Source organism: Pempheris klunzingeri, chromosome 23 (assembly GCF_042242105.1).
Source record: "Pempheris klunzingeri isolate RE-2024b chromosome 23, fPemKlu1.hap1, whole genome shotgun sequence".
NCBI lineage: Eukaryota > Metazoa > Chordata > Actinopteri > Acropomatiformes > Pempheridae > Pempheris > Pempheris klunzingeri.
In genome coordinates this window covers 16,268,229-16,294,169 of record NC_092034.1, presented here as the reverse complement: position 1 = coordinate 16,294,169, position 25,941 = coordinate 16,268,229, and the positions used below count along the sequence as shown (strand labels likewise).

At 41.5% G+C, this 25,941-nt stretch overlaps 1 protein-coding gene across 2 annotated transcripts; it reads left to right on the top strand.

The window, feature by feature from the left end:
- Positions 1-1,403: 1,403 nt before the first annotated feature.
- rap1gds1 (RAP1, GTP-GDP dissociation stimulator 1) lies at positions 1,404-24,939 on the top strand. Of its 2 annotated transcripts, XM_070854639.1 has the most exons (15): positions 1,404-1,766; positions 4,903-5,010; positions 6,552-6,674; positions 8,496-8,621; positions 12,552-12,698; positions 16,706-16,834; positions 17,378-17,503; positions 18,466-18,609; positions 19,747-19,878; positions 20,241-20,375; positions 20,544-20,669; positions 21,197-21,336; positions 21,711-21,837; positions 22,156-22,284; positions 22,405-24,939. In XM_070854639.1, the coding sequence occupies exons 1-15, from the start codon at positions 1,763-1,765 to the stop codon at positions 22,530-22,532; spliced, it is 1,824 nt and encodes a 607-aa protein (XP_070710740.1). In that variant the 5' UTR covers positions 1,404-1,762; the 3' UTR covers positions 22,533-24,939. The 2 variants fall into 2 exon arrangements, with proteins under 2 accessions (XP_070710740.1, XP_070710741.1); XM_070854640.1 differs by lacking the exon at positions 12,552-12,698.
- Positions 24,940-25,941: the final 1,002 nt, after the last annotated feature.

Sequence of the window (25,941 nt, the reverse complement as noted above, 5' to 3'; positions counted from 1 at the left end):
AAAGTACTCACTATGCAGAAAAGTACATTTCACAAGTTATATTATTGGATTATAAGTAGCCACTGATGAGCCATGAAATTTATTTAATGAGGTATAAAAATAGAAGCGATATAATACACATACACATTGTGCAAAGTGAGGCAAAAGGATGAATAAAATCATTAATTCATTTAATCATTAAATGAAATGATCTATGTCACATGAAGCTGAACTTTGAGATTTGTACCTCCAAATATAAAGTGCATTATAAATAAAATGTATTACTTCCTGTTTTGGGAATTCAATGCCACTGCCACTGCCTAAAAGTTTTGTATGGAGCTTTGATCATTTTCCTCATTAAGATTTTGGCCACACACTGACCAGGTTTGAGGTGGATCTGATTAATCCCCTTGGACTAGTTTAACAATTTACAACCCCTCCGAATGGCCAAAGATTCTGACACTTAATTAAAAATAAGGGATTTCCTGTTGGGTTTGCAACATGGCTCCAAGAGACTTTTTTGTAGGTCTCCTAATTCTCTATAAACTCACTAAAGCACGTAAATGTAGTCAAATATAGTGCGGGGGCTGCTTCGTTGAAATATTGCAGGGGGTCATAAAGCACAGTAAATTTGGTAAAGATAGGAGTTATGGCTATAGCAGTTTTTGCAAAAAAGCTTCATCAAAGCCTTTAGGGTAATCTGACAGCATTTTGAAGTAGATCTGCTCATTCATCTCCTCAGTGTCACAGAGTAAAACATGACATTTCTTATTGCCACTAGGAGGCGCTATGAGTGTCAGTGAATATTGTCCTATAGTTCTGTTCAGGGCCGGACTCTCATCAAACATGATAAGCTTCGTCCAGATTTGACCATCTACAGCCCATTTATAACCCACTTCCTGTTTCATGGCGAGAAACTGAAGTTTGAGGCCCCTTTTGTACACAAGTTTTAAAACTTTTCATCATTAAGTCATCGCCTACAAGACTGCCAAATTTGAGGTGGATCGGATGAACGGCCTTGGACTGGTTCGACCGTTTATGACCCCAAAAAAAGGCCCAAAATGCACAAAATTTTGACATATTATGCAAAATGCCAGAGTTCCTGTGTGTTTGATGATAACAATAATAATAATAATAATAATAATGATTATAATAATAATCATTATTATTATTATTATTTGAATTACAATAGGGTCCTCGCCGGGTGTTACACACTCGGTGCTCTGGCTCTAATAAAATGAAATACTCAAGCAAAGTACAAATACCTTGTACTTAAGTACAGTATTTGAGTAAATGTACTCCCAGCCATGACTGGCTCCTGCTTTTAGACATCTCTCAGGTTTCCTCCTTGAACTGCTTTTATTTTGAAGGCTCTGACCGGAAGTCCCGCTCTTACTCCCATCCTGCAGCCTTTACTGTGGCATGTCAGACTGAGCCAGTCTTCGAGGGGAGCGCCAGCTAGCCAGCAGGTCCTGCCTGTCAGTGTGGATATGAGAGGAAGCTGGATGTGTTAGCCTGGTAGTCACCCGGTGTACAGGCCGCTGTACCGCCGCACCGCATCCATCTGAGCGGGAGTGTCCTACCGGCCCCGGTGGCTGCTGTCGCTACCCAACTGGCTAGCTCGCTTGACTACCTAGCTCACCCGCTAACTTCACCAGTTTAAGGCGGTTTAAGGGACGGACAGTGTGGAGAAACCGGAGCCTCTGGCTAGTAACGCTACGACTGTTCTTACAGCTGGAGAGAGAACACTCCTATTTATTTAGCGTAACAAGAGCCTGCTGAGATGGGTGAGTAGACAGCTAGCCCCTCTGAACCCGGTTAGCTAGCTAACCAAACCTTTACATGTTTCCGCTGTGTAGACGCCTGCAAGTGGCGCGCGGCTGGTGCTTGACGTTATGTTTTATACGTTCGGTGTATTTCCCACTCAGCACCGTGCTCTGCTTTATTACCCAGAGGTTAATAACGGTGGTCCCTCCGGAAAAAGCTGAGTGGAGCTAAATCATATGTACGTGCGTGCGCGTGCCAGCGGCGGTCCTCGGGTGGGGTACCTTCCCTGACTCTCCATCCACCGCCCGCTCTCGGCGCTCGTCGTTTATTCCCTTTTAGCTATAACAGCTGTGAAAATGTTGTCATTCAGCTGGATGATCCCTTGAATGGGATCGATGGTCCCAGTTTCTAAGTGACTGTACACCCCCCACCTGAAATGGCAGTGCTGTTGATGGTGTAGATAGCACTCCTCCATCTTCACAGCTGTTATGCAATAGGATCTAGCAGCCCACTTTGTGTTGCAGTTTATGCTGCACCGCTCTCTACAATTTTACTGCTTCTGCTTCTCATTGAAGGCGAGTGCTGCTTGTTTTTGCGCAGTCCTGTGGTCGTCCTGTCTCTGAAGGAGATGTGCTACAAACATGACACGCGATCACGCTCGAGATTCACCAGATTTGATCCCTCCATCTATCACTTAGGAAAAGCAGTGTCCATTCTCGTTTGATTGGAGGCATGTGTTATTGATGGAGGGGTGGGGTGGGGGGTGGTGGTGGATGGATGTGTGGGTTGTGCAACACAGCAACAACCAGGTCACTGCCACAGTGTCTGCAATCCTTAGTCAAGTGGATATAATGCTGGGATGATAGTTGAGAAAATTCCCACTGTTATTGTATCAATTCTTAGCGATTCATATAATGAAAATACATGTTCTTCTCTATCAGTGATCAATATAAAATATAGGAGAAAGTAGTACGTCAGACTGGTGTGTGACAGAGCTGTTTAGATCTAGTGAAGAAGCATCCTTCTGTTATTTGTAAGCTGTTCAACCTATTTGTTGCATGATTGATGTGGCTGCTTTGCATCAGACTGTAAATAGGAAGTATAGATCCAGTGAGGAGACATTGCTCTGAGCTGACACATATCATGAAATGCACCTCTATTAGATGTTTGTGAGAAGGGCCCTTAGTGAAAACTAACTAAATGATGTTATGAGGAAATAAGCAATTTGTAATTTGCTCCTTTCGCTGATTAATAGGAGTAACAGGAACCTGGCTGCATGTGATGGATGCACGGCAGTTATAAATCATTGATTCATTGTCTGTGGTGGGTGAACACGGCTGGCAGTGCAGTAGATTTCTTACCTGGATTCTCATAATGAAGTAAAGAGAAGCAGAGATATACAGTAGAGCAGCTTGGCAGCTCCATCACAAGGGTTACAAAATACAGGTAGATAGTCAGTTTTACAGTGAAGAAACAATGTAAGCCATGCAAGCAAGAATTCAAAAAGTGGCTGACGGTATGCTACTCTCGTTTTAGTGTCATCGCCACTTTGACCACAGTCAAAGGTTTGGGCACACCTTCTCATTCAATGTTTTTTTTTTTATCATTATTTTCTACATTGTAGATTATTGTAAACATCAAAAATGGATGCATTTACACTTTTTTACACACATTTTTTGTGATCAGATAGCTATCAGAGACTACAGAGACTGTAAAAAGACATCATACACAACATTCAAAACAACGAGTGTATATTGCTCTGTAGTTTATGGGGTGCTGTGTATCAGTTTATCACTTCGTACGTTCTATGACACAGGTGATGTTAGAATTGTCAGTTGCACTGGGAATGAAGGATTTTTTTTGTAAATATTCTTTTTGCCAGAAGCAACTCCCAGAGGGCAGTAAACTGATCAGAGGGTGTGCAGCGTGTGTCAAAGCACAAATCCCCCAGCTAATTCCTGATGATTTTACTGCCTGTGGAATACTCTCACCAAACCCCTGGCATATGTCTGTGGGAGAGGATTTTCGCCGGCGCAACATGTGTGATTTCATGAACAACATACTCAGTAGAAATGCAGCGACATCCCAACAGTCAGCACTGCTTTACCACCAAGAATTGGCATGTGCCACAAAATAAGAATGACATAAATGTACCCACTTTTTAGACTCTGCTGCTGGTTTTGCTTCCTCTCAACTGTCGTCAGAGGTTAGGGGTTAAGTAGGGCTTTTCCCACTTATTGGTCTTAGCTAATGACTCATTTGTTCGGATTATTTTAGAGTAGTATACCATCATGAGTTAGCCATCACTTGTTTGCTTAACTTCCCGTGTGCATCAGCGTTGAGCACTACGTCACCCTAGGTAACAGCAGATGCAGGTGAAGAGTTCAGCAAGGTAGGATACGATATTCCATCATTAGTCCCACAGCAGGGACATTTCCAGCGTTGCAGCAGGAAAAGTGGCAGCAATATAAACAGGAGGAGATGTAAAGAATATGTACAAATGAAACGAGGAAGTTTGAAAATAGGAACAATATACTCAACGGGGGGGGGGGCATTTAAATGTGACTTAGTAGATCTGTGTACAATACAGTAGATTAAAAAAAGTTTAATATTTGTGGCTGATGGTGACCTACATCCCAAACATTTTTTTTTGTCGGTCTCTTAACCGCTTATTCTTTTGTGGCATGCAGGGGGTTGGAACTTCACCCCCAACGCACATTGGACAAGTTGCCAGTGTACCACAGGGCTACACAAGATACTGGAACATAATTTTTGCTAGTATGGCACATTTAATGTCACAGCCGTGTCGGTTGAAGAGGCTTTTCAATCTGTTTTTGCTCACAGGTTTGGTACATTTGCTGAGGTTTGACACCTTCTTTCAAACTCCCAAGCGTGGCTTACCTTTAAAACATTTGATCTGGACTTTCCAGTGAGCTCCACATTTCAGAAGGATTCTTGTGTGAAAACACATGTGCAACAACTCAGGTGTCTGGACTCGATGTGTTTTGCAGCCCATGTGCCCTTGCGGGCCAACGACCGACTTGCACCAGATTTTTCGCGGCTCCGTCGCTCCTTTTGTCATTTTCAGCTTTTCAATATCATGTTCCTAAAGTAAAAACTTTTCAACTCCTGTTCATGAAATGTTTCTGTTTTCAGACAACCTAAGCGAAGCCCTAGAGAAGCTGAAGCTAGCATCCACAGACAGTGCCACTGACAGCGTGGAGAGCTGCCTGGACTGTCTCCTGAAGGCGCTTGCCAACAACAGTGAGTAGAGACTGATTTCCACCTGGTGTGTTCAGTCCATTGCCTCCTTTTCCAGGTTTTCCATGAAAGTCTGTCTGACAATCTGCCTACTGTGGACCTAGTAACATTTCTGCAATATATTCTCTGAATGATTCAAGTGAAAGTAACAGCTGTCATCTGATTTTAAACCCTCTGATTAATGCTTCCAGCTGTTAGCTTGATATATCATATCTGCATTGCACTAATTGAATTTCTTTGTATACTGTAAAAGCCCACTGACACGTTTTTTGGCCACGTGACAGTCCTTGCTGGACTGCTCAGTAATTTTACTCATACATTTTGCCGTTGACTCAGCTATTCTTCTCTAGGTGACTGTATAGCAGATCTGTTTTTGACCATAGTCATCACTGTTTCAAAACCTCCTGAGCCAAACCAGCCATCCGGCCCAGTAGCATCGTGTTTTTCCATAGACTTACACTGTAAGAGAGACGCCTATAAATCAGCAGATACATTTTTTGAGAGTCACGACCACTGTGAAATGAGCCTGTAATGGAGACCAGTGGTTCCTTTACCACAGTGATCAAACATTTGCTGATTAAGCTCCAGGATGGGGTTAAAGATGCACAGGGAGACTGGCCAAGTCAAACATTGGAAGTAAACCTCTCTTCCTGGTTGTCTCCTCAGCATCGTGCTGAAATCCTGGTCAAGTGTTTGGAGGACAGACCAGTAGAAATACCCTTACACCCCACATGTGATGTAGGGCTGTCCCGGACAAATATGAGAGAAACGGGGTGAAATCTTTAGCCACATTAACATTTGACAGTGTCAAAGCAGTGCTAGCACTATGGCCAAAGCTTTGTAATATCTATATGTGCTTCTATATAGACATCCTGCATATAATATTCTACTACCGTGTGTCATTTCACACTCTGACATGCCTCAGAATGAACACTGTAAGGGTTGTATTGTACAGTCTGCCACACATTAAACCAACCTGATCACTATTATCGTACAGTGGATAAAAAGAACATTTGAATGTTCTCCTCCACTTTTGATTGCCTCTTTTCATGTTATGTCCCCTCTGGCCAATCCGTTCTCCTCATGACTAGTCAAGCTAAACATGTATGATAAATCGCAACATGATCCATCCATCCATTGTCTATACCACTTATCCTTAAGGGTGACGGGGCTGGAGCTCATCCTAGCTGACATTGGGTGAGAGGCGGGGTTCGCAACATGATATTGAGGTGATATTGGCTGAATATAATGATTAGATATATTTGGGCTATATTGTTATTTGCGTGTATGTCGTTTAGAAACCATGTCTATTACATAGTTTGTCCATCACAAAAACACAAAATCCAGTGTCATTCAGAGTATACAGGATATATTCTGTGAATGCCTGTAAGAACGAGCAAGCTGCTCGCAGTAATGTCTCGCAGTGCCTTCCCTTGGAAAGCTTTATGGATGTAGCACTGACACTGAGAATACTCGAGCACCTTTTCTTTCTCAAAAGCATGCATCGGTGTGATCGAAATTCATTCTCTTTTTTTCTCCTGCAGACACAGAGGCCAGTGTGAAGATCCAGGAGATGGCCGTTCTTCCCCTGCTGCCCACCCTGCTAAACCCCCAGTCTTCCTGCACCCCTAAAGTAGCCAACATCATAGCTGAGGTGGCCAAAAATGGTGAGGTTCGGTTTCCAAGCCCATCCACCCAGGAACATCCTTTCCTCCATTCGTCAGTATTCAATTTTTGCTCTCATCCTTTTTGTTTTTACATGTTTCCTTCATGAATACATGATTTGGTGGGACAGTTGAACCCTGGTAGTCACGGGTATTTTAGAACGCTACTATTAACTGAAATATTTGAAGAATGAAACATTAGCACGTTTTATTGACAGACCATTTCAGACCACTGTTTTAGCAGCTCCTTGGCATTTCAAAGCTGAAGTGTCACTGACTGTGAGGTTATTGTGTAAGCACTCAAACCTTACATAACTGCGGTGTCTGAGAGCTTCCATTTTCTATAATGCCTCTGTGTGAGCACAGGAGGGGCTTTTAAAGTTTAGAACTCGGGACCAGAAAAGGTTAGCATAATGAATGGAATTTTAGAAGCTTGCAAGACTGCAGCTAATGATCACTCCCCAGCAGTTTGCCAAGCTTGGCAACAGCCCACTGGCATTTAACTGTCACCGCTTCTGGAAATGCCTGCAAGCAGCCAAGAGACTGCTGGGCTAAAGACAACTCCCTTTCTGTCTGACATATTGAACTGACTTAATTGTTTAAAGCTGCACCAGTTGGGTTGGGGGGCTTTGCAGTGAACCCACGTACTGCATTTTTTTGTCTCATATTTTGTCATGCAAACAAAGCATTGATAACAATATGGACACTTATTTTGCTTGTCCAATGGCCAGTTAACCAGTATCAGTATCAATGTTTTGTTAAAACAAGTGTGCAACATGTTAACATTTAATTTTCAACAACCTAATTATTAATGTTGCATGAGCAGGAAGGAAAGGTGGATTCGGCAGTGCAGACAAAAGATTATACCTCACATTATAACAGCAGACATTAACTGCAACACGGTAAATGATGTATGCTGATTGTGGCGAATCGGATTTTATAACATTTTAAACGTGAAGTAGAGGATTAAGAAGAGTATGGGTTAAACATGTGACAGCAATGTCAGATTTTCTCCATAGAAATGTTTTGCTTTTAAACTACACATTTCGGATTAGCTGATGTGCTCTTAAGTTAATGGATTTTTAACTTGATAGCACATGGATTTTTAAACCTGGGCCCTGTTTTTTTTTTTTAGATTTTTAAAAAAAAAATGTTTATTTCGATTTTTATAGCTTGTGCAAATACATACATTACTATACATTTCTAAATAACATAATACTAAGCACAAAAAAGGTATAAAATAATAATAAAAAATAATAAAAAAAAAATAAATTATGTATACATATACATACACGCACGCACACACATACATACTTTTACACATATATACATTACATACATGCACACCCACACTTATACATAAGTAAAATAAATAAAACAGACTAGGCGAACCTGGGCCCTGTTTTGCATATATTGGGTCTTTGTACTTACCAGTCTTTCCAAAAGCAAAATCCATAAAAACAAATAAACAATGATAAGCCAAACACAAGTTCTATATTTGATGAGGATGAACAGAATAATACCCTTGAATTTGGTCTTCTAAATTCATCTACATCCCAAAATAAGGATGGTTCAGGAAGAATGTACTAATGGATCACATTCATTTTGGATTTCACTTTTGGATTTTTTTTTTTTTAATGATGTTTTACTTGTTGAGTTCCAATTTATTTGTTCTCTGCATATCTTGATCACGTAGCCCCCACACATTTACCACACATACTAACGATAAAGTTGACGAAACGTGAGTAATGTAGCAGTTTGGTGCTCTTAACTTCCTTCCAGCAATTATGACATACTGTAATCCAACGCCTTTCCCTCTCTTAGAGTTCATGCGGAGTCCCTGTGTGGAAGCCGGCCTCATCCCTCCTCTAATTCAGCTGTTAAACTCCACCGACCAGGAGGTTTTACTTCAGACAGGCCGAGCACTTGGCAACATCTGTTATGACAGCCGTAAGTAGGAGTCTGCTTTGCTTAGGGAACACTGACAGTATATACTGAAAATATATGTGGTATATGTGGTAACTCTACACTACAATGCAAATCAGCATCACTTACACACATCTCATGATTACATACTGATCACACCAGCTACACACATAGAGACATTACTAACAGGTTAGAACGACAGGACACACCAGCGAGGCTGTAGCATGTTAATGTTCCCTTTGTTCTTAAACCTAGACTTACATTCTACAGCTGCTGATGCAGATCAGATATTTCTATGTGTGCTGCACGTAATGAAATCCCATTCTAAACCTTTGTTGAGAACGGGAGCTTAGTACATGCTCATTTGCAGTCTTCAAATTACTGACAACAACATGATTGTGTTCAAAAATGCGACATTTGGCACCTTGAGATATCTGCTTTAAGAAAATTAATTAGTGACTAGACCAGTGGAGTATTTGAGTACTGACCTCGGGGAAGAGCGACAGAGTTTAAGCCTGATTTTGCTGCCAGCTTTAGAGGCTTTAATCACAGCTGTCAGTTCTAGTGCATAGTTTCTCCTCTTGTTGAAAAGCGGGGCATCTGTGGAATCTAGTGGGATGTGACATTTGTCTGGGTGGAGGGGGGTCTCTGTAAGCTGGCATGGTTTTATGATAGACGCACTGGGAGATTGTGGTGAAGCAGCTGCTCGCAACCTTAAAGAAACACACTGTAATATGGGAGCTTGAAATCACTTTCAGTAAGTACAACATTCAACTCTACTGCTACTGCATATTTTTAGTGAGTCAACTCACTAAACACAGTACACAGTACATTACATACAGCGGTATAGAAAGAATTACTTCGATATGACTTGAATTATTTACTTTCAAATTATTTTTCACATTTGATGACATGAAAAAAACAACTTTCAAACAAGCTAGAGCCTTTTCATGTCACAAATTGTATGTAATTTGACATGTATTCAGACTTGGTTTGGCAGTTTTACATCTTTTTTTAATGAAGATGTCTTCTTCACCTCAATGTCAAGTCTTCACCTCAATGTGAAGAAGCAGCAGTTCCACTCTTCGCTCCTTCTAGATGGCCGGGCTCCTCTCCCCGTCCCTAAAGGCATCAGTGCGCTTCAAACAAATCTTGCGATATGCCAGAAACACTTATTTCTGCCTGCTCTGAAAGGCCACACTCCAAGATGGAGCCAAAGCTCTGCCATCACAGCCTCCTCCTGATCTTCCTGCACGAATTCTTCTGTATGTCTTCATAGTTTCGATATGATGAATTGTACAAGTGGGGATAACAGCACACACTTTTGGACAGCCTCTCCTTGGAGACGCTGCAGTTGGTTGTCCACACCAAAAGGAACAGATTGTGGTTGTCTGCTTCATTAAAGGTCCCATACTCCGGAAAAATTCCTTTTTAATATCTTTTCAGCATAAATATGTTTCCCTGGTGTGCCTACAGACCACCAAACTATTGAGAAAAGACCAAACCTTCTGAATCCACCTCGGTGGTGTCACTAACACCAGCTCCTCCAAACACCAAGATGAGATCAAAGCAGCAGATTGGTCCGTTCTTCTGAAACCGAGCGTGCAGAAAGAGTCTGAAAACAGCTGCAGCTTCACTTGAGGCATCCACATGGTCCCATGGCCGTAAACTTGGAAATACTGACCTTCATCTCAGCCGCTTCATACCCAAACAGAATTAGTGCACCCTGGAGTTCACAGTTAGATAAAGCAAGCAAAACCGACTACGTCATGGGAGACATGACATCATCACTTGACACTTGTTGGCGGTGCGTTGAGATGCTGTCCAACCACCACCAAACCGCTTGACTTTCTTTAGAGAAAGCAAACCACAGAGTCCACAAAGACCAGACTGGATGGGCAAGTTCCCATGACTTCTGGTTTCCCTGCAAGAGTAAGGTGGTGGTCCAGTCTCCCGTGAGCAGGATGGAACCCACTGTGGCTTCTTCTGATTGGGAAGTTGACAGTTGACTGAAGCCTCCTTCTCCTTCACCCTGAGACAGACATTCAAAATGGATTTCTGACAATAACACAGCAATTAACTGATCGGTTAATCAAATAAGAGTAATAAGAGCTATGATCTATCAGGTTCTCGTGAACACTTTTTACAAGCATGATGGTTCAAATTCTGCATTATATTCAAGGGTTTTTATTCCAGAACTTAAAGGAACAAATATTAATGTTGATGATGAACCTTGCCATGCACAATACAACACTAGCTCTAGTCTGGTAGGCATGAGCTCCTATGCTATGTTTAGTGTTTTTTGAGATGAAAGCCCAAACAGTAGTGTACTGTTTGTGATCAGTACCGAATATATCAGCCTACATTCATTTTTCACTGTAAATACACCCAGTGTATTTCTGATAAAGATATAACATATCTTTGATAGATTTTTACATTGGACAGGAATTCCTTGTAAGTGCTGTCTGGTGGACAGCGGAGGTAATGGATACACTGTTTTAAATGACCACACACAAAAGTTATCAGCAGATATATTGTCAGACACTGATGTCTGTAATTACATAACATCAGCTGATAATACTGTCTAACCAACAAATTGGCCAGACTCCGTTTATATGTACTATTATATATATTATATACTTAAGCTCTGCTGTTATGGATATTCTGTACCATGTTGCAGTTGTATGACTCGGGCCTTTACGGCTAACAAACCAAGCTGGTTGAACTGCTGTTTGCCAAACTCTCAGAAACTTTGCAGTGTTTTCTCAGACCTCCAGACCATAAACATATTGAGTCCTCAAAAGAACACAAAACAAGAAATATGGCTTGCAGCCTGAATCACTCTTTATGATTTTTAATTAGCTTTTTGTAGCCAAACACATAGATCTGAATGGTCTTGAATACAACTAACAGATGTTTAGTCAGAAATGAGACAAATACCTTTGAGGAAACTAAGGACTAGACATTGCTAAATTCAACACCAGCCAGTCTACTCAAGTTCCTGCCGGGACTACTGTCACTTGAGTATCGTTTTATTACGATTTCACATTTAAGTCCCATCACCGCCTTCACATGAAACACATTTCTGAATCAGCATTAGGGCAGGGATTGTAAGATATCGACTGAAATAACCCAGTACCAAGTAGTATCAAGACTTAATCAGTCAAACGATACCTGCATTAATTTGTATGTAAATTCTTAAAAAAAAAATGCCATTCGTATGGTTTCAAAACAGGAAATGTTATGCACATGGCGTGTTGTTTAGAATCCAGGTCCGGCATGCCTCCACAAGTAAATGAAAGTAGCACACACACTGATGCTGTGAAGGTTGACTCATAATGTTTCCTTTGGCAGCTATTTTACCAGACAAAGCCCTCCCAGAGAGACAATCATCCCTAGTGTGCATTTATTGTGTAAGGTAAAGTGGACTTGAAGTGGGCATAGTGCACAAAGGCCTGATTGTGCCAAACATGTCTGCTTATTCAAGCATCTTTCCTTTTACCAAGATTGCACTTTGCTGTTTTTGAGGGGGTTGATTTATTTTTTTTTAATTCTTGGCTGCAACAGAACAATTGTATTTACTAAACTGCGCAGGGAGAGAGTTTGCTCTATCTCTTGCTACACAAACTGTGGAAAGAAATGTATACAAGAAAAGGCAAGAATTATGGCCATCACTGTCAATGTGGTGTCAAATAAATCCAACTCCACACACAGGACCTGGATGTGGATTTCTTTCATGTCATATGGTTGTGATCATGATAATTTCCTTTACATTTATTTGATTCAGCACAGAGACTGTTTTAAAGCCTTAGTTTGCATTGACTTGTTTGTTTTTGTACTGCTTATTTAACATTGCTTTCATATGTATTTTTCAGGTTGTGGTTATTTTTCTTTTCTTTACTTTTCTTTCTTTTCTTTGTGGTTGATTTGTGTCCTGGCCTCTTTGTTTTGCAGATGAGGGCAGGAGTGCAGTTGACCTGGCAGGAGGGGCTCAGATAGTAGCTGAACACATTAAATCCCTCTCCCAAAATACTGAGCCGGAAAATGAGAAGCTCTTGACTGTCTTTTGTGGCATGCTGATGAACTATAGCAATGATAATGGTAATGATCATCTTCCCCCAAGATCAACTGTTAATCAATTTCAACTAATCAGCGGATGTTCTCTTTCTTACACACAGACGATCACATCACACGTCACATTATTATTATTTTTTTTGTCATGAGACCGTAGGCTTTAACTGTACCAGAAGATTCTATGTTTGCCTTTCTCGGACTGACCTCTCTCCTGATCTTTCTACCATGCTCTCTGTTGCTTTTCAACTTCACCTCTGAGGTAATCTGCAGCTATTAATATTCGCTGAGAGTCGGCTTTAATAGAAGCAACGCCACCCCCCCTCCCCCTACTTTGCTTCTGTAAGTTTGTATTCTTAATAGAGTCAGCAGATGGAGCGTATCCATTAGCAAGTTCCTCTCCTTGCTTTGTAGCAATGCTAGCAGCACATGGCTTCAGGGATGGAGATGTCAGTCTGTCGGTCCGCCACTTTGGTCCAGACTGAATTATCTCATCAAAGACTGGATTGATAAATTGTAGACTTTCATGGTCCCCAGGTGAATTCTAATGACTCCAGTGGTCCCCATTAGAATAGTGGCCTGGCGCCACCAGCCAGTTTTCAGTCATCCTTACATTCAAGGTTCCCATGTTATGCATCTTAGTGACCTCTCCTATAGCTTGTATATCACTGTATCACTAGGGGAAGAATCACCATACACTTTCATGTTCCCTTCAGGGTAAACCGTGATAACTTTGGTGATCCTTTGCCTTTTCCTCTTACGCCGCCATCAGATCAGAATTCCACATTTGTTTAGTACGTTTTTGACCCCGCAAACCTAACGACAATCCATTCAGCCTCAGCTGTACTGTTTGTTGGATGCTAATTATCAAATGTCGGCATGCTAACACACTAACTGACGTGATGACCGTAGTTAGGATTAAACTGTGCATCAGCATTTTTACATTCTCTGAAAATGTTGGCATTCTCTAAATGCATTTAGCTCGTGTGGCCTCACAGAGCAGCTAGCATGGCTGTAGTCTCTCAGTCTTGTTACATTTCTGTTCATGTATTTGGATACAGCATTAATCAGTGAGCTTTAAAAGTGTCAGTAGGGGCATTTTTGAACTTTGAAAAAAGCCAGGCTAGCTGTTTCCCCCCTCCCCCCCTCGCTTCCACACTTTTATGCCGAGCTAGGATAACCATAACCTGACTCCACCTTTGTATTTATCACACAGACATGAGATTGATATCTTTACTGTGATCTTGCATTTATGAACATTTCTGAACTTGATAACTTGTGTAAAATGTTTTAGAAATACATTAATCCAACAATCTAGTGGTAAGTAACAATCTTATCTCTAGCTTTGTGTAGATTTTCACCTAAAAAGACCGTAGACAAAGGTCATGTTACCCAGATTTTGTTTCCATGCTTAGAAAGGTTGCTGTTTATCCTGCTGTTCAGCCCAGTTTCCATACAGTCACCTTTCTCTTCCACATGCCTCTGACTTTTATTCAGTGTTTGTTGCCAGCAGGTTACTGTGATATTTAAGAAAGCTAAGATAAGATGAATGAATTAGAGGGAGAGTTTACTCTCCACTGTGTTCCTGTACATATATTTATTTCTGGACAACTGTACTCTACAGTTTGTCTTTATGATGAGGAGGCTTGTTGACAGCAGTGTGTCTTCCATCGTGTCCTTTGGCACTGGGAGATGGTTGAATCTGTTTGGCTCGTTGGGACGTTGTTAGTTGCATTGCAATGGATGATTTTTTTTTTTGTGGCTTTCTGCAGCTTTCAGCATCTAGCGGACTCTTCATGTCCACTGTAGCTAATGGTGTGACATCTTGCCACTGACTAACAATGAATTAAGTGCATAGAATAAGAGTCTCTTTAAGTATATTGAAGATATCCCTGTGACAGCCGTGGTATTCTGTTTATAATGGCTGATGGTTGTTCCTGCAGATATAGATATTACAGAGTTTTAAGAATATATTAATCAATATTTTTCATTTTTCACTAGAATCACTTGAATGTTTGTTTTAAAAAATATGATTAAGATATCTACTAGTCAGGACATTTTACAATGTAAAACTAAACTTGTCAGTGCCTACTGGTGGACTGACTACATAATGGCAACAATCAGGGTCTTTCCCAGACAAGGAAAGTCAGGGAATGTAATGAATTACTGGGACAGGTCTTGGAAAAACAGGGTTTTGTGCATTTTATCTACAATATTTTGGAATCTGGCACCTTCTTGCCTTACAGCAAGATTGGGTTGCGGTTGCAGTTTGAACCTTGACCGTTTCTGAGTGGAGATCTCCACTGGTTCTCCGGCTCTGCTTCTCCCACAGTACAGACACATGCAGGTTAACTGGTCACTCTACATTGCCTGTAGGTGTGAGTCTGAGTGGTTGTCTGTCTCTGTGTGTCGGCCCTGTGATTGGCTGGCGACCAGTCCGGGGTGTACCCCACCTCTCATACAATGGCAGCAGGGGTCGGCTCCAGCCCCCCATGACCCATAAGGACGATGGATGGATGGATAGGACTGGGTGTCACAAATAAATTAAAGAAATGCTGCATTTTCTCCAATTACTATTCATGATCATTTATGTTTTTACATATTTACAAGTAAAATGGTTACACCACGTCCCCTATCAACACTGGTGTTACAGCAGATGTTAACAGTAACTCTCACTGGAGGAAATAGTTACAATATATTTTCATCACTGGTAAACGGTATACAGGAAGTAGGATAATCCACTGTTGTGTAAAAGGTTCTAAAGATATAAACTGCCCAAAATGGTTTACTTATTTATTGATTCAGTCATTTATTTGGATTAGCACAGTGTGGCTTGCCCCTTGCTTAATAAGCACTAATATATTCCATCATTCATTATGTGTTTTAATTGTTGCAAGGCAGAAAATGTTAATATTTGAAAGTCTAAACATTATTATGTAATTGCTTCTTTCCCTTTCCCCCTTTTTTATATGTGGTCTTTAAGGGTTTAGCTTATCCTTCTTTATAAGTTCTGACTGTCGTTCAATACATTTGAAAAGCTGTTTTTGAGTATTGTTTTAAAGGCTTTTAACGTACTTTTTCCTTCTCTTCTGTTCTTCTCATCTCCCCATTGTTGTCTTCTGCCAGCGTTGATTCATTCACTCTGGTTTAAAAAATGTAAATGCTCTCTGCTCTGTGGTTATGTCTTCTAGCTCTACTATTTCTTGCCATCATATAGCAAATGCATCTACACTTAATTTAAGGTTTTGGGAATCTAAAATGTGAAATTTACTTGGCTCACCCTACTGTCGTGGAGAGGGCCTTGACACCAGGTTGTGGGTGAATTTGAATTATATCATTTAATGCAGATTTGTTTGTGAAACCTGCACTAAATAACAATTCACCATTGCAAGGGTTTAATTGTTGTCCTGATCGACCTAACTCCAGTCTTCTTGCACATTGTAACTGTATATACTCACCCCAGGGTCAACAATTCTGTCCTTTTTATTGTGATTTTCCCAAATGCTAAATGTACTGTAACAGCAGGAGTAGTAGAGAAGGCCCATAAATTAAGAAAACGGAATTAGTGATATCAGTTAATCAACAAAATCTGATGTTTGTTTACGTCAGGCACCATCACCAGTAGGATTTTAAATGATGTGAAATTTTGTAGAGATTTCAGTTAATGGAAACGATGGAATTGCAGTAATTAGTGGATTTGCACTTGGGAGTAAAGTAAATCGACTTTGTTGACTTTGGCCATATACTGTAGTGAATGAGGCGTCTCCACTTCCTCCCACTGTACAACAATGAAACCTAAATCTGCCGGATATGGGTGCTCTAATCTTGCGATCTACTCTTTACTCTCATACTCCTCCAAAAATGGAGGAAACTATCAGCGACTACTTTGCTCAGAGCGGCGGTCAATCTGCCACACCCCCTTTTTATAGGATCAAATAACTTGTTAATAATATATAATAACTTATCACAAAACACTCAACATAACAACAACCGATCGACTGCCTGTCTGTGTATCTTCTTTTTTTTTTTTTTCACAGATTCCTTACAAGCCCAGCTGATCAACATGGGTGTGATTCCCACTCTGGTGAAACTGCTTGGCATCCATTCCCATAACACAGCCTTGACAGAAATGTGTCTAATTGCCTTTGGGAATTTGGCTGAGCTTGGTGAGTATGCTTAAATACTTGTTTAGCTAAGCTAACGAACCTACCAACTACTCCAAAATGGCCGGCATTATCTAGAACATCTTCCCACCATCTATTAAAATGTGTAAAACTGCACTGCCAACATCACTTTGCAAACGTCAACATGTATTAGTTTAGACACTTGCTGGTGTGGTTCTTGTTCTTCAACACAGCTGGTAAAGAAGAGCCTGTCCTTGGCTAAACTAGTGCAAGTTTGATTGTGTCTTAGGGCCAGTCCCAGCTCAGCTGTCAATCAAAGACACAAAAATAAGTCCTCTCAGATCCTTGGAGGCGAAGGCACCATTTCTGATCTATATCCCAGTATCCTTTTTACTCACCAAAACAACGTCTGAACATTTTGAAAATAGCCATGGCAGAAGTTGTTGTGGTTTAAGTTGAACTTATAGATCCTTTAGGGAAATGTAATCATGAACCTAAATGGAATGCATGTAAGATGTCCATGTAGAGGAGAGTATTTCCTCTCTCCCGTGACAAGCCTGTGATGCTCCTCTCTGGTATTTTTAGAATCCAGCAAAGAGCAGTTTGCCTCCACCAATATTGCTGTGGAGCTGGTGCGGCTTTTCCAGAAGCAGACGGAGCACGAGAAGAAGGAAATGATCTTTGAGGTTTTGGCTCCGCTTGCTGAAAATGGTAATGTGATTTTTCTTTGATCCTTTATAATACTAATAAGTTCTCCAAAAGGCCATATCCACTGCATAGGCAGAGGCGGCAGTGTTGTCTCATGGTTTCAGATGAGAATCATGTCCATCTACAGTAACTCATCCTCTGAGTGTGAGTCATGCTTTCCCGGCTAGGTGCTAACTGCACAGTCATGGCAGACAGCCCCTGCGTCTGCTCTGCTGCTCTTTTTCAAACTTGTCAGCGTGTGTGTTTTAACAGCAGAGAGAGAGTCTCATGGTTGTTATCACCATTCCAGGCACACTAGGTGCTACTACATTGTCAGTCTCCAGGACAACGTCCTACTTATCTTTACTCTAGAGAAATGTTGCTCTCTCTCTCTCTCTCTCTCTCTCTCTCTCTTTGCCTCTCCATCCCTTTCATTTGGCATGCTGCATGTTGTTCATTAGCTTTCTGGAGAGACAACAACTGAACAATACAATACTTGATTAACAGTACGTAGTTACTTTTCCCCACTGCTGGGTTGTAGAGATATTCTGTATACTCATGTAGCTTCATATTTCCACCACATCCATCCTGTTTTCCACTGTTTGAGGTTTGATGTGAGCCATTAAGTAAGTCATCTCATTGTCTCTTTTTCCTCTGCAATAGTTTAATGGTAACTGACTTGGGAATTACTGCCACCAACTGTTTATCCTGTGTGCACCACACAGTAGCATGGAGGATGGATACATGCATGAATTTGGCTAAAATCTTTGCTACATTTGGGTGGAATCCTGGTTAATGAGACTTGCTGAATACCTAAAGCCTAACAAACCAGTTATTATATGCTGTACAGTCAGGTTAGTGTGCTGGGCCCTCACTGCGTCACATGATGCATATCATATAACGGGTATCATGATGCACTGTATTGCAGCAGCAGCTTGTTCCAGTATGAACTGCTTACCGTGGTCTCACCGTCCTCCCCCTGCCAGATGTGATAAAGCTGCAGCTGGTGGAGGCAGGCTTGGTGGAGTGTCTCCTGGAAGTGGTGGCGCAGACTGTAGATGGAGAGAGGGAGGAGGACATCGCCCAGCTCAAGACTGCCTCTGACCTCATGGTTCTTCTGCTGTTGGGAGGTAAACGGCTCCATGTTGACTGGTAATAGGCAGGTTTTAGTATCGCCAGTTATACCACTAATTTAATGCAGTTGATGTGTTCTGTAACATTGTGAATACTGTTGAGCACTGTAATATTGAAACAGTGAACTGTATTTTCAGCTACATGGGGTTAGGATGGATGAGGGTTTAAAAACACATATTTATCCAGTTCCAGGACGCACTATATGCACAGGCACCCATATTCAGCTGAGTATGAATATATGAAGCTGACAGTAATTAAAGCTGTCAGACTACTGTTGCTGCACAGATCGTGAAGCTAGATGTACTAAGGATACCAGTGGGGGAAAGGTTACCCCCCCAACTGACTTCATATATGACCAGAAAATATAAATGTCTTCTGTCCGGCACTGTTGTAGAGGATTAATAATTCAACCGTTATGTAAAGATTTTATTTTTCCTTATAAGCAATGATTTGCATATTTACCACCAGCACCTTATAAATCAAGTGGAAGGTGATCGACAACGTTTCTATTCAAAACAATCTCATCCCATAATGCCCAGATCAGGTCACTGTGTGTGTGTGTGTGTAGTGTACAGTCTGTCATCACTAATGTGACAAACACTTCACTGGATTCATTAAAAAATATTTAAAAATATCACTAGATTAAAAATGTGTAGAAGTACACACACACACATACTGTAAAGCAGAGATGGTGCCAGTGCTCAGTTCAGCCCTGAGTACAGTTTTCCCTCTGAATGTCCACAAAGCACTCTGGGTAACATTCGCTGCTGCTCAGTAAGCTGATAACTGTGAGCGCACTGTAATGATTGAAGTCACTCAGACGAGTGAATCAGCCTTTTTATCTACACCTTTCTCTCATGTGGATTGTGACAGCTAGACAGTCAAACTCCTGTATTTGGCCCCCACCTTTATAGTTTCATACTTGTGTCTATGAAACTATAAAAGTGGGGGACAGAGACAGGATTTTGAAAAGTGAGCAGGACATGTCCTCACCATCCCCAGTGGAAATAATCCTCTTGCTGCCTTATAACACAGAATGATCAAAAGTAATCTTATTCATCTGCACCTACTGAGCTGCTGTCAGTAACACTGACGAGTGTTGTACAGTAACCGCTCTTATTCCTGCTGTGTAGACGAGTCCATGCAGAAACTGTTTGAGGGAGGAAAGGGCAGCGTCTTTCAGAAGGTCCTGTCCTGGATTCCATCTCATAACCACCAGCTGCAGCTCGCCGGGGCTCTGGCCATCGCTAATTTTGCTCGCAACGGTAGGTTTTACTGTTACCAACCAAAACCTTTATCTCCCCTGTAAATGGACATTGCTGCAGCCAAATAACAGTAATGTACAAGAACAAAAGCTGAATCTATTTTTCTGTAATTTTATCTTGTCAGCTGAGAGCCTGAAGTTGACAAAGGTTGGAAACAGTAAATTCAGGATAAATAAACTTGAGTCAAAAATGTTTAAATCTTTTTGTAGAAGTGATGACTGACCGATAACAGTAACACTGTTTATATAATATTACATGCAGTAGTCATTATGGGTGAGAGTAATAGCTTTGTGAATGCTGAGTTGAAGTCTTATGTTCAACATCAAGGTATCCACTCATCTTGTTTGTATTTCTGTGTGTAGATGGGAATTGCATCCACATGGTGGACACTGGTATTGTGCAGAGGCTACTGGAGCTTTTGGATCGGCACGTTGAAGAAGGCAACGTCACTGTTCAGCATGCGGCACTGAGTGCCCTGCGTAACCTGGCCATACCTGGTGAGCCGTTACATCAGAACATCAAACATAAAGGAGCTCACCTCTTAATCTTGAAAGGTTTATTTTGAACTGTTTGAGAGGCGTCGATTCACCAGTAAATCCTCGGTTTGTTTGTTGGAGTATGTTGTTTGTGCCGCTGCCTAAATCTACCTTGTTTCCTCCCTCCAGTGGTAAACAAGTCCAAGATGCTGTCAGCTGGAGTGGCAGACGTAGTGTTGAAGTTTTTGCAGTCAGAGATGCCTCCAGTCCAGTTTAAACTCCTGGGGACATTACGCATGCTCATTGACACACAAGGTAGAGATTTTGTCTGCAAGCCAGTCCTTTTGTCTTTGCACCAAATCCATGACAGACTGCAATATATCAATTTAGACAGCACATTAAAGACTGTGAATGTAAAATCCATAATTAATCTTCTTAAAACATGGTCCTTTCCAGTATTCATACCAGCTGATTAAGTTTGAAGTCCCTGTGAAAGTTATCCCAACCCTCTGTCTAGGGTTCGGTAATCAATAGATTGTTGGCAGCCCAGATTCTAAGAGCCTTCATTCTGAGTCATAAAGACTCACAAATACGGTAGCTGCTGCCAGGCCCCGACACTGGACAGATGGTTTCATATACAGGGAGTCTTGATAATCAGAGTGAAATAGAAATGTTATTAGTTGTTACGATAACTTCCATCTTTTCAAAGAGAGTGGACCAAATGAAGTGCAGTAAGGAGTGACTGTTTTGGTACACATTTTCAGCTTTTTACTGGACTTTGGTGACATTGAACACAATACATGTCAGAACTCCTGTCCTGTGCACTGTGTGCGTTGTTTCAGCTGAAGCCGCAGACCAGCTGGGAACCAACGGGAAACTTGTGGAGAGGCTAGTAGAGTGGTGTGAAGCTAAAGATCACGCGGGAGTGATGGGCGAGTCCAACAGGCTCCTGTCAGCCCTCATTCGACACAGCAAGTCCAAGGTCAGACCCCATGTTTCATATGCAGTTCATACAAAGCTGCTCACGTCTAATGGTAGAACATCTGAATAAGAATTTGCTTAATGAAGAAAAGATGGCTTTTGATGATTTTAAAGAAAGGGCTATTTGATCATTTCTTCAGATTACTACTGTGTAAGTTTAACATGGCCTTAGGCATCTGTGATCAATCATTTAATGACATGTTCTCTGTCCCACCCTGCAGCTCGACAGAATTTGTCATGATAAACAGAAAGAAAGACGTATCGATAGTCTGTTTACCAAATGTTATTTATTCACTATTGTCTGTAATTGACTGGAATTTCTGTATCTGAAAGGATATTTCAGGATTTTTTTTTTTGTGTGTGTGTGGATTTCAGGAAGTCGTTAGAACGGTCATCCAGGGAGGAGGCGTCAAGCACTTAGTTACCATGGCAACCAGTGAGCACATGATTATGCAGAATGAAGCACTGGTGGCTTTGGGTCTCATAGCAGGGCTGGATTTGGGTAAGGTGTAATTCAGTTATTATATTATATATTTGCATATGATGAAAGACGGCTTGAGAGTTACTGACTAAATGACATCCTTTTTTCTTACTTTTGACATTTTCTTCTGACAATATCTGGATGAGTTTAGGCTCACCGAGTACTGCAAGAATACTGAAGACATTTTCGCTTTGTACTTGCGAATGTGCTTTGGCCTGCGTTATTTATGAAATGTGCAAAGTAAACCTGCTCTGTTGCTTTGGAGCACACACTGTAGGGAACATAAACATGCTGTCACATTCATCACGGTAAGACCCTGAGACTCTTACTGGATTTCAGTTGCAGCCGAGAAGGACTTTGTAGGAGCCAGCCTGGTGTCAGTGCTCCACAAGCTGCTCTCAGATGTGAGGAGTGCACCGGAGATCAAGTACAACTCTATGATCCTCATCTGTGCAGTCATGGGCTCAGGTGAGATACACGCCTCCATATACAAATATTAACAAGCCGTCTCTTAATGCTAACACATATGAACTTTTGAAAGATTTCTAAATGACTTACTTCATTTTTTGGTCACCCTTTCTCTTTCAGAGCCCCTCCACAAAGAAGTTCAAAGCCTGGCATTCATCGACGTCGTGTCCAAGCTGCGGGCTCATGAAAACAAAACGGTATCTCACCAGGCGTCACTCACAGAGCAGCGGTTAACTGCACAGAGCTAAATGACTGTGTTCGACCCCCCATCCACATCCATTCACCCAAATGCCTGCCTGAACACCTAATCACCCAAGACACCTCATGACTGCTGTCCCCTGTGCCCCATCGTCATGTGCCAAGGTACCATGTCGCGTTAACTGCCAGCCAAACGTACAGTCATGTCTCTACCCCAGAATCTTAACCCCCGTTCACCCCCCACTAGGGTTAGACTGATGACAATTTGGAACACCAATACTTCACGCTTGTACACAAATCATAAAATCTGAGTTTGAGTTACAAGAATGCTCAATGGAGTGATTTGTCTGGAGTTGGGCACCACTGGCATCATCAGTCTAAGCCTGGTCCCCACCTCTACATGCGCATGCATCTTCTACTACAAGTAGCTCCACGGGAGCCGAGGCGCCATAAAAAGCCTAACGCAATAGATAAGAGACAACATTCTGTTGCACCCATAGCTGTGATACCACCCCCCCCCCCGGTTACCTACCACTGAAAAACGTGCACAAAAAACAAAAAAAGCCCTTCCTGTTGTGATTTTTCTTTCATTTTTAAGCAGCCATCCATGGTGTGCCCAGTCGTGTCCCATGTAGCTTGAGTATAAATTGACTAGAGACTGTGCATGTTTTAGTCCTATTGAAGGTGTGACAGTGTTCATTTTACCTCTATATCACTTGCTTACTTCAAAGTTCAGCCTGCCTTCCTCCACTGACACCTCCAGTCTTGTACACACCTTTTTTGCACTTGTTCCTTCAGATTTGGATCTAGATATTTGGGCAGATTTTTAATTCCACGGTTGTCCAAACACAATCCCACTGCTCCAGAAGCTTTACCGTTAAGTTAGAGGCCCTTCGAGTTGCTATCCTATCGCTGAAAGAGTCATGTGAGCAGGTGAAGGAAATATAGTGGAGAACAAGGCTGCAGTCAAGCCTACCTTTGTGTTAGTAGGGTCCAGTTCAGCTAAGTGCAGGCAAGTTAAATTCAAGACCAAAAGAGAGAATTATGAATTGAATAATCAATGCAAATGGAAACACACGTTTATGTTCAACCTGTCTAAGTAGCCACAGTCATGTACAACTTCTGCAGGAGCTCTGTACAGAGAAAGGTGCACTGTGTGGCAATCGATCGGGACATAACGTGAAAAACGATGTCAGTGGGCACAAAGTAACAAAAACTGTAATTTAGTCTGAATAAGAAAGATCTCAGAAGTGAGTACAAACCACAGACAATCAAAGATGGCGCACTCTGTCGTTTTTGCAACATAATTGATTTCGGGACGGCTGTGGCTCAGAGGTCAGAGTGGGCCGTCCGTCGGAATCAGAAGATCGGCGGTTCAATCTCTGGCCCCTCCCAAGTCTCCACGTACAACTTGGCCTCCTCCTGCATGGACGATGGGTGAATGGGTGAATGAGTATGTCACGGAGAAGCGATTTGAGTGGTCAAAATGACAAACCATTTCCTTGGTTGGTATTGACTCCTGAGACCTTTCTTGGTCAGCCTAAATCAAGTCAAATGTAAAATCAGATCAAGTGTTTTTCGATCATGTTTTGTTACTTTGCATCCACTGGGGACTATTTTTCTCCCATCTTATATGTATTTATCGAACGATCCGAACATCAATCCACTTACTGTTTGACTAATCATTGTTTGATACTTTGCACAACCACATTCCTGCAGATAAAATTCCTGTTTGTTGCACTGTGGGCAAAAACTATTATCAATGAAATCTATTCCAAAATGTATTTTCAAGTATTTTGGACCGACAGGAGATGGTGGAGAAATGATGATTCCAGAAAAGCAGACTGAGGTACTACAGCTTAGGTTCAAGATTCACACAAGATAAAGGAACTGCTGCGCTCTGCCAGAAACCCAGGGAGTGTCATTTTACAGCAGCCCCCATCCATAAGTGTATGTACAGTTTGTATGTGTGCTGTGAATGTACTGCTCTGGGTCTGCAGCGCGGAGCAGCACAAGCCTGGGACCTTGTGAGAGACGGCAAACTGAACGCAAACATATAACACTGTTTTGTGCTCTTTAAAAACCACCCAAGCACCACCACAGCACCCCCCCCCCTTCCCCTCCTTCCAGAGGACAGTTCTCTCCTCATGTACGACAGTTGGTTTTTCTAGTCAAAGGGATTTCTGCTAACATGCACATGTCGGCACATCCGACACTGTTCCCACACCCTGTTAACATGCCATGGTGTATTACCTGATCTGGGCCCATGCTTTTGTTTTTTTAAGGTATGAATGGTTATTTAGCAGATTTGTGCTCTTCTACAGACACATGCCAGTGGAGATGTATTCATAGTAACTGCGTAAAATACTATAAACTTAAATGTTTGTTGTAAATGTCATGAGTTGTACATTTGGAGGATTGTAACTCAGCAGATAATTAAAAGATGATAGCTGGTCACGACTGATGTCTTTATTCCAGCGTTATCTCAGCTAGGGCCGCAGCTCACTGTAGTTTCCTTCGCCAATTCATCTGGGGATTATTTTCTTAACCGTTGTGTCAGGAAATGGTGAAACATGTTGATTGCCGTTTCTTGAAGCCCGAGCTGATGTCCTCAAACGTCAAAAGATATTCCAAGTATTGTCATAGAGGAGCGAATAAACCCGAAAATGTTCTCTTTTAAGCTGAAAATGGAGAATCTGGACATTTCCTTCTTAAGAAATGACTCAAAACGATTAATACAATTATCAGAATAGTTGGTGATTAATATTTAGCAACTAATTGATTAGCAACTAGTCGCTGCAGCTCTAATTCAAACCAAATCTTAGAACAAAATAAATAGAATGACTAATGGCTATAATATCAAGTCAGCACTGCGTTCAGCGTGAACTGTGAATATTGAATATATTTTTCATCAGGTGTTCTCTCTGTGAAACATGTCCTGTTGTTCCTCTCGGCAAGTCAAGTCTGGAATAAAGAGAATTTAGACACATGGTGTGTGGGAGGTGCAATGCATAAACAAACTGGGAAGTGCCAAAAACATGGACAACAAAAAAAAACCCACTTTGATCAATGTTTAGTTTTTTTGGTCAACTTTATTGATTCATTTTACTCCATATTAATACCAGTCCAAATATCAACAGGAAATGAGACAAGGAAACCAAAGGAGGTAGTTATAATGTTGGTGGGATGTACTGTGATCTTCCAAACGATCTTGGAAATGGTCCAGGTAATGATGAGTGAACAGTCTATTTATCTTTAGGCCTCATTAGTACTGAAGGTTTCGCTGCCAAACGCCCCAGGGAGATTACAAAACCGATTTAAGTGTACAATAAATATTTTGTATCAAAAGCAGTGCTGATCCCTTTGTAAGGAGCTTCAAACGTACTCATTTCCTAAATAGATGTACGTTGTCCATCTAGACGGCCTGAGGAGAACGTGCTTTGCTGATAAAATACTGTA